Source organism: Apostichopus japonicus, chromosome 21 (genome assembly GCF_037975245.1).
Source record: "Apostichopus japonicus isolate 1M-3 chromosome 21, ASM3797524v1, whole genome shotgun sequence".
NCBI lineage: Eukaryota > Metazoa > Echinodermata > Holothuroidea > Aspidochirotida > Stichopodidae > Apostichopus > Apostichopus japonicus.
In genome coordinates, this window is record NC_092581.1 from 10,161,681 (window position 1) to 10,172,609 (window position 10,929).

The 10,929-nt window shown below is 36.2% G+C and overlaps 2 protein-coding genes across 2 annotated transcripts; both read right to left on the reverse strand.

The window, feature by feature from the left end:
• Positions 1-366: 366 nt before the first annotated feature.
• Positions 367-4,032, reverse strand: LOC139962688 (uncharacterized). The gene is made up of 7 exons (XM_071962875.1): positions 3,627-4,032; positions 3,293-3,417; positions 3,000-3,073; positions 2,652-2,737; positions 1,822-1,940; positions 1,540-1,631; positions 367-1,268 (listed from the first exon to the last, which is right to left on the reverse strand). Exons 1-7 carry the CDS (start codon positions 3,832-3,834, stop codon positions 1,091-1,093), a joined length of 882 nt encoding a protein of 293 aa, XP_071818976.1. The 5' UTR covers positions 3,835-4,032; the 3' UTR covers positions 367-1,090.
• A 3,005-nt stretch (positions 4,033-7,037) lies between these two features.
• On the reverse strand, positions 7,038-9,892 carry LOC139963158 (uncharacterized). Its single transcript, XM_071963703.1, has 7 exons — positions 9,710-9,892; positions 8,731-8,840; positions 8,491-8,567; positions 8,288-8,367; positions 7,522-7,637; positions 7,325-7,398; positions 7,038-7,146 (listed from the first exon to the last, which is right to left on the reverse strand). Exons 1-7 carry the CDS (start codon positions 9,810-9,812, stop codon positions 7,038-7,040), a joined length of 669 nt encoding a protein of 222 aa, XP_071819804.1. The 5' UTR covers positions 9,813-9,892.
• Positions 9,893-10,929: the final 1,037 nt, after the last annotated feature.

Genomic DNA, 10,929 nt, shown 5'->3' on the forward strand with positions numbered 1-10,929 from the left:
CGGGGTGGGTCTAATCACAGGTAAGCAACGGCTTATACGTCCCGTCAGGAAACTTTCAAAACCCTTTTAATGTGTACTGTAATTTACAGTGCTTAGGCCATGGTGTGATGATTTAGGGGAAATAAATCAATATTGTAAACAATAGGCTGAATATGTGTTGATTTCGATCTGAGTCCTCGAGATTCAGACTGTCCGGTCACGAGTCCTTATCAACTGAGTCCGAGTCACTATCCGTTTCTGCAGGATCAAGTCGGAGTCCTTCAAAAATAACGGACTCGAGTCCTAACACTGATCACAACCGATTAGATACCCAGCCAAAAAAAAAAAAAAAAAAAATCATTCCATTCATTCAAATCCCGTTGAGAGAAAGTTATTTCCAACATTTAAAGTCGTCAGAGTTGCCCCTAATTTTAGCATGCTAAACTGTTCTAGGAATTCTTCGCTTGTACTTTCCTAGAGACGCTGATCCTCCATATTATTTCTATATCCATTGAGAATGAGTAAAATAGACAATTTATGATCCAAGAGTGGGTAACTACGTTAAGAGTATAGAAGTAGAATGCTTATTGACATTTGAGCATGTGTGACCATTATCTTACGTTCTAGCATATTTGTGGGCTATACTGATGACCTGTGACCAGCTCGAACCCTTCTGCAAATGCAGGCAATTTGTTTAAGTATCATTAGGAAAGCGAATAAAATCACAAAAGCCGATAAGTTCTAGTTGTCATGGACGACCCTTGTAAACCTGACTTGATGTTACCAAACAGTCTTCTAACTTCTAGGATGGTGAGGATGAGATATCGCAGTCTCTTTTCTCGTGACTTGTAGCATTTTCTAAGAGAGCAAATAATACTAAACCCAGGACTGTCGTTCCTTTCAGATGTCATTTAGATTATGGAGAGCAATTAGGACAAAAACGACTGAATTTACACATATAATTAATTTAATTTATTTTGGAAACAAAACTCAAATACAATACAAAACAAAACTAAGAAAGTTTAAAACATTTCTGGAGCCTTGAAACAACTTCTTTTTTTTTTTTTAATTTTAATTTTGTTAATGTTTTTTAATTTCTTTATTTTTGTTATTAATATGGACATTCTGATTTCCTTGACCGACGTCGGGCCTTCTTCTTACGCTTTTTGGGTTGTTTTGCCTGGATGGCTTGATCAGCCCTCTTTTTAGCTTCGATTTCATCAGCTAGACGACAGGCTCTTTCCCTTCTGAGTACGTAATCTGTGGTATCTTCTACCACCAGTAATGTCCTGAGAGAGACAAGGCACACAATATTAAAATATAATATGGACACAGAACATGAGAGGAATGCACATACCGTAGATGAGGTATATGATTGTTTCCCGCTATTTGATCTTTGTTTTTACCATTTTATAAAGTTAATCATTTGAAGGATTTGAAAATATAATCATATTTTTTTGAATGCAATGTAGAAAATACTTTGGCAAAGGGCGTTTCCTATGCGAACGTAACAAATGGTTCTCCCGTTGATGGTTTTATGAAAGAATTAAAATAACTCACGTGTACTCAGACATGGTCTCGTCAAAGGTTGATTTGTAGCCGAAGTTAGCCTCGTTAGTAGCAAACATAGCGCTGACTTCCCAGCTTTCAACCTGTGAATATTATAAATGATAATGAAAAACGTTGTTTTCACAGCGGTTTGTTGCATTGATAACATTCTCAGGTATGTTATGTTAGATTATGCTCTATTTGGAATTGGTAGAATTGGAAATATCATGGTCAACATATTTACAGAATGGAAAACATCAAAACAATTGTACTTGTTATTTGCATGTTATATACCTCATCTAAATCCAGGCCATTGTCGGTTACGTCACTAGGCCCCACCCACTTGACCAGTTCTCTTGGTTTGATTGGAACGGGGGGTTGCAGTTCGACAAAGTCGTCGTCGTAGAGAAAAGCTGTTGTGAAAAGTGAACATATCGTTAACATTCAAAGAAGCAAGGAAATATTGTCCTGTCGGGCAGCTTTATAAATGTTCGAGGCACTAAACTCGAATATGACACCATTATATACCCGGCATGCTGTGACACTAGAAAACCCCAAATCCCAAATTTACCCCAGATCCCCTTCTCTCACCATTAAAATGAAATGGTGAGATATTCATGTCACCAAGTAACTTGTTCATAGGCATAGTGAGAGGCTCTTAAACTTTCAGAATTTGTGAAAATAAAACTCTTACAACGTTTGACTTCTATCCTAAGAAATAAAAGTAAGTGTAACGACTGTAAATCTGATATTAATATGCAATTTACTAATTTTGAAAGGAAACCTCATGACTCTCACCCACCTAACCACGCATAACACCACACCAAATCATACCATATTACACCATACCATACCACATCATATCGTATCATATCTTACCGTACCATCTATACATACCATACCATATAATACCATACCATACCACACTAAACCACACCACATCGTACCATATAACACCATACCACATCATATCATATCTTACCATACCGTACCATCTATACATACCATACCATACCATATAATACCATACCATACCACACTAAACCACACCACACTAAGCCACACCACATCATATCATACTTATACCAATCTTAATCTAGCCAAGCAAAGATATTTCACCTTACCGTGAGAATGTTCAGTTTCTCCTTTCTCATCATCGTTTACTTGGGATGTGCCCAGACTAATGACGTCATTCTGTTGTTGTTTACAGCTGTAAATGATTATAACATAGGCCATAAATAATCCAGTCACTGACGTCACGCAGTAATATTAAATTGGGTTCAATTTAGTACGCTGGCATAATTATTCGTGTGTCGATAAAACTTTAATGAAATATATGATAATAGGGAGAGAGGGGTGGGTGGGGGGGGGGTGGTGAATCCCTCGTTTATCTTCATGTAGCTGATTTCGATACTACATTTGAGCCACTACCTACATGTCACAATCTAGTTTGCAATACTCATTTTACTTACCTCTCACTGACTGCGGTGGTGTTTAAACTAGATTGTTCTTCGCTGTCCACAATAACTGTTTCATCAGCGACAATCTGTCATAAAATGAGAAAATATTTAAATATAACGATTTGCTTAAAACATACTTTGGATGTATTGTGAAAGCTAAACTCAAACAGTTAAGTAACGATTTATTCATAAGTAACATTACAACTGCAACGTGTTAAAATTGTAAATTAATAACAAATTAACTTTGCTTCATGTTAGCTATTAAATTTGACTTTTTATCTCTTAAAATGCTATTACATCCTAACCTGTGTTTGAGCACCAATAACTTTAAAGAACTCTGCAGGGATGCTTAGTTCAGTAATCCTGCGGTAATCCATGTAAATCGGGGCAGCAGAGATGGTTTGGCACATCCGGGCAACGTCACAAGCAACTGTTGAAAAGGAGTGACACCAAAATTAATACTACATAATACTCCCAAAATATTTGACATGTTAATTAAAAGTAAAATATCTCTTAACTAATCCGTCCGCTTTCTTCGATTTCTTACACTTTTATTAAACGTTGACGATGTCAACATTATAAGAAAGATGCGAATGAAAGTATTGATATGATAAACTGCGAGACTGCCCATTATCTCACCTGTGAGGTCAAGGGTCAACCCATGGAAGAATCGAGGTCGATAAAGCACAACTTCTTTTCCTGTTGTAGAACAACCCCTGTGTTGAAAACAAAAATTATACCCAAAGAGTGAAGCAGCAAAGAAAATACTTAGATAATAATAATGATTAATAAAAAAAATCCAAATCTTTTTATGATAATTTTTGATCCTATAATTTAACATTACCATCAATTACTCCTGTTCACGAAATTAAGCATTACGTGCAAGTGTAATATTTATAGAACACTTGAATATTTTCCAATTCAATGAGTGGTTTTGTTTCAATTATATGACCATCCGTTTACTTACTTATATATGCCATAAATAATTCAGTCACTGACGTCACGCAGTAATGTTAAATTGGGTTCCATTTAGTACGCTGGCAAAATTATTTGTGTGTCGATAAACCTTTAATGAAATATATGATAATAGGGACAGAGAGGTGGGGTTGGGTGGTGTTGGGTGGGGGGGGGGCGGGGGAGTGAATCCCCCGTTTATCTTCCTGTAACTGTTTTCGATACTACCTTTGAACCACTACCTACACATTCTAGTTTGTATTACTCAGTTTACTTACCTCTCACTGACTGCGGTGGTGTTTACACTAGATTGTTCTTCGCTGTCCACAATAACTGTTTCATCAGCGACAATCTGTCATAAAATGAGAAAATATTTAAAAATAACGATTTGCTTAAAACATACTTTAGATGTATTGTGAAAGTTAAACTCAAACAGTTAAGTAACGATTGTTTCACACGTAACATTACAACTGCAACGTGTAAAATCGTAAATACATAAGAAAATAATGTTAGCTATTAAATTTGACTTTTATCTCTTAAAATGCTATATCATCCTAACCTGTGTTTGAGCACCAATAACTTTAAAGAACTCTGCAGGGATGCTTTGTTCAGTAATCCTGCGGTAATCCATGTAAATCGGAGCAGCAGAGATGGTTTGGCACATCCGGGCAACGTCACAAGCAACTGTTGAGAAGAAGTGACACCAAAATTAATACTAAATACTACTCCCAAAATATTTGACATGTTAATTAAAAGTAAAATATCTCTTAACTAATCCGTCCGCTTTCTTCGATTTCTTACACTTTTATTAAACGTTGACGATGTCAACATTATAAGAAAGATGCGAATGAAAGTATTGATATGATAAACTGCGAGACTGCCCATTATCTCACCTGTGAGGTCAAGGGTCAACCCATGGAAGAATCGAGGTCGATAAAGCACAACTTCTTTTCCTGTTGTAGAACAACCCCTGTGTTGAAAACAAAAATTATACCCAAAGAGTGAAGCAGCAAAGAAAATACTTAGATAATAATAATGATTAATAAAAAAAATCCAAATCTTTTTATGATAATTTTTGATCCTATAATTTAACATTACCATCAATTACTCCTGTTCACGAAATTAAGCATTACGTGCAAGTGTAATATTTATAGAACACTTGAATATTTTCCAATTCAATGAGTGGTTTTGTTTCAATTATATGACCATCCGTTTACTTACTTATATATGCCATAAATAATTCAGTCACTGACGTCACGCAGTAATGTTAAATTGGGTTCCATTTAGTACGCTGGCAAAATTATTTGTGTGTCGATAAACCTTTAATGAAATATATGATAATAGGGACAGAGAGGTGGGGTTGGGTGGTGTTGGGTGGGGGGGGGGGCGGGGGAGTGAATCCCCCGTTTATCTTCCTGTAACTGTTTTCGATACTACCTTTGAACCACTACCTACACATTCTAGTTTGTATTACTCAGTTTACTTACCTCTCACTGACTGCGGTGGTGTTTACACTAGATTGTTCTTCGCTGTCCACAATAACTGTTTCATCAGCGACAATCTGTCATAAAATGAGAAAATATTTAAAAATAACGATTTGCTTAAAACATACTTTAGATGTATTGTGAAAGTTAAACTCAAACAGTTAAGTAACGATTGTTTCACACGTAACATTACAACTGCAACGTGTAAAATCGTAAATACATAAGAAAATAATGTTAGCTATTAAATTTGACTTTTATCTCTTAAAATGCTATATCATCCTAACCTGTGTTTGAGCACCAATAACTTTAAAGAACTCTGCAGGGATGCTTTGTTCAGTAATCCTGCGGTAATCCATGTAAATCGGAGCAGCAGAGATGGTTTGGCACATCCGGGCAACGTCACAAGCAACTGTTGAGAAGAAGTGACACCAAAATTAATACTAAATACTACTCCCAAAATATTTGACATGTTCATTAAAAGTGTGTAAAAGTAAGTTGGCCTGACGTTTCGATCCTAGCAGGATCTTCTTCAGAGGCTAAAAAATTCATTAAAAGTGAAATTCTAATCCGTCTGCTCTCTTCGATTTCTTACACTTTTATTAAACGTTGATGATGTCAAAATTATAAGAAAGATGCGAAGGAATGTATATATAAACTGCGAGACTGCCTATTATCTCACCTGTGAGGTCAAGGGTCAACCCATGAAAGAAACGAGGTCGATAAAGCACAACTTCCTTTCCTGTTGTCAAACAATCCCTGTGTTTAAAACAAAAATTATACCTTAAAACTGAAGCAGCAAAGAAAGTACTAAGATAATAATGCAATGATTAATGAAGTTTTCTTCAAATCTTTTTATGATTATTTTTTGATCCTATAATTTAACATTACCAGCAATTACTCCTGTTCACGAAATTAAGCATTACGTGCAAGTGAAATATTTAGAGAATACTTGAATATTTTCCAATTCAATGAGTGGTGTTGTTTCAATTCTATGCCCATCCGTTTACTTACCGTTCTGTAGATGGAATAGGAGTCTCCACAAGTCCTTTTTCGTTGTCCACAAAAATTGTTTCATCAACGAGAACCTAAGAAGCAGACATAAATTAAAATACTTTAAAACGGATGAAAATTGATAGTCCAACATAACAAGATATGAAATTGAGCATAACTGACGTAAACTCTTCGTCAACAAAATCTTTTAACGATAGTTTAAGATCAAAGAAAAGGTTTACCTGTTTAAGATCACCAAAGTATCCAAAGTGAACAAGGGGGATGGTCTGGTCCGAGGGTGTCTGGTATTGAAGACACCGATAGAGGGCAGCAATCATGATATCGAATGCCCGGGCAACGTCACAAGCAGCTGTTGAAAAGAGAAGGCAAGACGTCATGACTGGATAATGGTGAAGTGACGTACGCATGCTCAGATTATATAAACACTCCTACAATTCATGTAATCTTCTCTGCATTAATAGCATCCAATTAATCATCATAAATTTCGTAATGTTCACTCCTAATTTATTCAAAACTATTCTTTATTATAACTAATAATTCAGGCCTAATATGCCTCTGCTTTCCTGACCTAAATATGGACTAGGTAATGATGATATTTCATCTACTTGTAAAGAGTACACTGGTTTAGGTTAAGTAGCTCACCTGAGACGTCAAAAGTCAATCCAAATAGGGAATGAGGGCGGTACAGCATCAATGTTGTAATTTCATTCCTGGAAAAGGAACGGAATTTTAACAAATTCAGCAATTATAGAGAGAAATAATCTAAACGCTGTATTAGACACAGTTTCAAGAAGTTCATCACATGTGAGCTAGGATGTTAACATATGATTGCTGATTACAATATTTTCTCCTTACCTGTTATTGCTGATTACAATATTTTCTCCTTACCTGTTAGCAGCTGCATCCCTTCTCTCTTCCAGTTGTTCTTCGCTGTCCACAAAAATTGTTTCATCAGCGACAACCTGCAAAAGCAGAAAAATTGTGATTTGTCATTTTACGTCAATATTTGAGTTTCAAGTATAATATTCGGCATCACAACATCATATCCATTGTAAACTTCAAGTAAACTCAGGCGCCGCCCTCACCTTAAAGAGAAGGTTTTCTCTTGTATCAAAATGAATAGCCTTGATTTCCTTCATATCTTGAAGTACTGTACTGGCAGCCATGATGGTATCTAAGAACCGAGCAAGGTCAAGAGCGGCTGTGAAGAGAAATGGTGACGTCATTAACCACATCTGGATGTCAATGTTTCTGTCGATAATTTATGCATTAAAACTGTAAATGGTCAAACTTAAATGTTCACTCTTCTCTGTAATACTATTACACCTTAGCTATACATATTCACCTGATATGATCCAGCCCTATCTTCACAGAGAATTAAGTCTATATTCATATTTTATTTATTGAATATATGGCTGACCTAACAGGTGGAATGGGAGGAAACTAACTAAAAAAATTCAACTAATTTCCCTTATTACCCACCCCCTACACCCCGACACCCTCCCTTGCACTACCCCCGTCTTCAGTCATTTCCATTCTTACTGCGAACGCTATGCGATGTATTAAAGCATCTTTCCGAGTTAAGTCGTCATTTTGGCAATTTTTACAAACTTACCGAAAATATGAGTAAGGGTCATTATTCTATGATACTTCTTTTTCATTTTTCTCACCAAATGATTAATTAATGAATCAATTTGACGTGTTTTTAGTATATTAATAGGATATACAAATCAAATGGGACATTTTAAACATTTTTATGCTCATCATTTGAAATAAACTTTTAAACTTATCAAAAGATTTTTTGAAAGCACGTTTCGTAGTACAATATTACTTATGTGTATAAAGACTCACCAGTAACATCAACTCGACGGTGTGGTAAACCGACCGGTGGTCTGTAAAGAACGAGTTCCTTTCCGGTTGGCAGTATATCGCTAGATATAAATAAAAACATGTGATCAACTATACATATCCTATAAGCAATTTATTTTCTAACATGAATGTTCTAGAGTGTGAGTTTTAGTAATAAAGAGACTGAAAATTAGAAAGGAACTCACGTGGTCAAGGTCAATCCAAGGTCAATGGGTGGGAGAGGAAAGAGACGGATGAGGACTTTCCTTGCGGCAAACTGGTCCTGTGGAATACATAGAAAATTTAAAAATCCATAATAAAAAAAAATTATAATCCAATGATGATTGATAAGTGAGGGCGCTAGCATTAATTTATTTCATTCCTTGGCTACTTGTTAGTGTCATTATTCTATAAACATACCGGGACTATAGACTTTTATAATTTACCAAGATTTCAGGAAGATCTTCTACTTGAGATGTTGTTCTGTTCATCTTGCTGATTCTGATCTTCTTCAGATAACGAAGAATATGTTTTCTTTGTCGGGCATAAATCTCCACTTTTAACAGAAAGATAAATATTGAGCTTGTAAATAATGTGCATTAACATCAGTTTGGTACTATACTTTACATAAATTATATATTAGATTGTGAGAATTGGAAGGGGGTTTGACCTCACTCATTCACTTATTGTAAAAATGCAAAACTAAGACGTGTCCGTCAATTACTGACATAATCTTTATCTTTGGCTGCTGCAATTATTTCGCCAGTATAGTATTAGTACATAATGGCAACTCCATACAATAAACCTACATCTTCAATGTACTTTTGTAAAACAATATATATGAAAAGAGACCGAAATAATTAAATATAAACTTACTTCCTCGGATCTCTCTGATCAGTCTCTTCGCACACCTCTTCTTAGTCTTCCAGAAGTCGTTGTCTTTTATTAATAAAAGATAGAGGTATTTATGCTTCTATAACAGGCTCATATAGTTATATTTGAATTTCTCTAATTTAAGCATATATGGACCATGCCATGAAAATGTGAGAGTAGTATATATTTATCGAAATTTAGTAACACTTAGACCTAAAGCAAAGGGAAGAATATGTTTTGCAGGGGAAGGGTTCTTTTTCTATACCATTCAGCTCGCGATGGTGTAAGGCTGCCTACAAGATGGTCGAGGAACCACCAGCCCACCTCTCCAACCCCCACCCCTCCCTTTAACTACCAACCACTCTTGAGCTTAATTCGTGTTTTTTATAATTCAATTCATGAAACGCGGGGCAACATTGTTGTTCCCCTGCTTGTTATGATAGTGAGACCTACTATTGGAACCAAGACATTCTCTGACGTTGAACCACTGACAAAGTTAAACCACTTTACCTATAATCTCACGTAAACACAAGAAGAAATCATTCTACTCACCGACTCCATCTCGCCATTTTTCTCGGATGCTGATGATAAATGCCTCAACGAGAGCAAGAAGCAAGATAAGAAGTATCGCTAATAGTTCAATAAGCAGTATCATGGTTAAAACTCTTCGAGATAAAACACAACTAGATCGCTGTATGTATCAATATGAATTGATTGTACAGTACGTGGTTAGTATACGTGTAAACACAACTGACGGTTTCCTGTATGACGAAATAGAAACCAGAGTTGACAGAATACTCGCGTGATGCGCGCCTTTATTGAATTTAAGCTAGAAGCAAACATTTTGCGTAGTGCCGAAGTTTCTAGATTGATATCTCCTATACTTCTTACACACAAACACATACATGAAGCCAATAAACGCGCGCATCTGCGAAAGTACTTAGTAGTAGTAGTAAGTTGAGTCTCGTCTATCCGACATGCTCAGTGATGAACCTCCGCCACGTATCACGATCTTGCGCAAGGTTTATTGCTTCTTCGAAATTGTTAATATTAATGTCCTTGAATTGCGATTTTATTTTTCCAAGCAATGTAGTCACGGGCCTTCCAACTGGTTTAGCAGTATGTCTCAGTGCTTCTCTTAAAGCAACCTTTGCTGGAGCGTCCTCTTGGAGTCTTGCTACATGACCGAAAAATCTTCTATGTGCGACTATCGATGACCAAGGTGTTTGGTTGGTTTGTTGGTTGGTTGGTTGGTTTCGTTGGTTTTGACAGTATTATCTATTGCAGCGCGTTCGTACACACTTAATGATGAAGCCAACTTGCGCGTATACGCGTGGGTATCCGTATAACTTTGCTGTTCTCTTCGCGAAACTGCTTTGCGGTATCTATAAGACGGAGACTAAATTATTTTTTACGTAGTACAGATAAGGAACCTTATGGGTAGGATACAACAAGAATTCGCGCCTAGTTAAGTTGTTAATTTGTATTTAACGGTAAATGTCAAGATGTATGGATGTACGAAAGAATGGATAGAGCACCGCACCGGAACAAACCAATCTATTGGAAGTAATAATGGACCTTATCTCCTATGCATAAAAAATATTCCTAATATGGGGAAAAAGTACAGTAAGCCTCACTTTCAGTAAGAAGTCCAGTATCTAGTGTCTTCGACGTTGAAACATATCTCTCGTTAGAAGTGTTTAAAGCTGGTTACATATATATCAATTAATGGCGCAGGTATGTGATACAACGCCCAAGGCGCTATATCTTTC

Excerpts from the sequence above, each read along its gene's own strand:
- LOC139962688 (XM_071962875.1), bottom strand. The coding sequence starts at position 3,834 with ATGGTAATGTTAAATTATAGGATCAAAAATTATCATAAAAAGATTTGG. Across the intron at positions 3,074-3,292 it reads TTATTGGTGCTCAAACACAG|ATTGTCGCTGATGAAACAGT; the intron begins GTTAGGATGTAA and ends ATTTTATGACAG. Across the intron at positions 1,941-2,651 it reads AGAAACTGAACATTCTCACG|CTTTTCTCTACGACGACGAC; the intron begins GTAAGGTGAAAT and ends TTTTCACAACAG.
- LOC139963158 (XM_071963703.1), bottom strand. The coding sequence starts at position 9,812 with ATGATACTGCTTATTGAACTATTAGCGATACTTCTTATCTTGCTTCTT. Across the intron at positions 8,568-8,730 it reads AAGATCTTCCTGAAATCTTG|GACCAGTTTGCCGCAAGGAA; the intron begins GTAAATTATAAA and ends TGTATTCCACAG. Across the intron at positions 7,399-7,521 it reads GAGAAAACCTTCTCTTTAAG|GTTGTCGCTGATGAAACAAT; the intron begins GTGAGGGCGGCG and ends CTGCTTTTGCAG.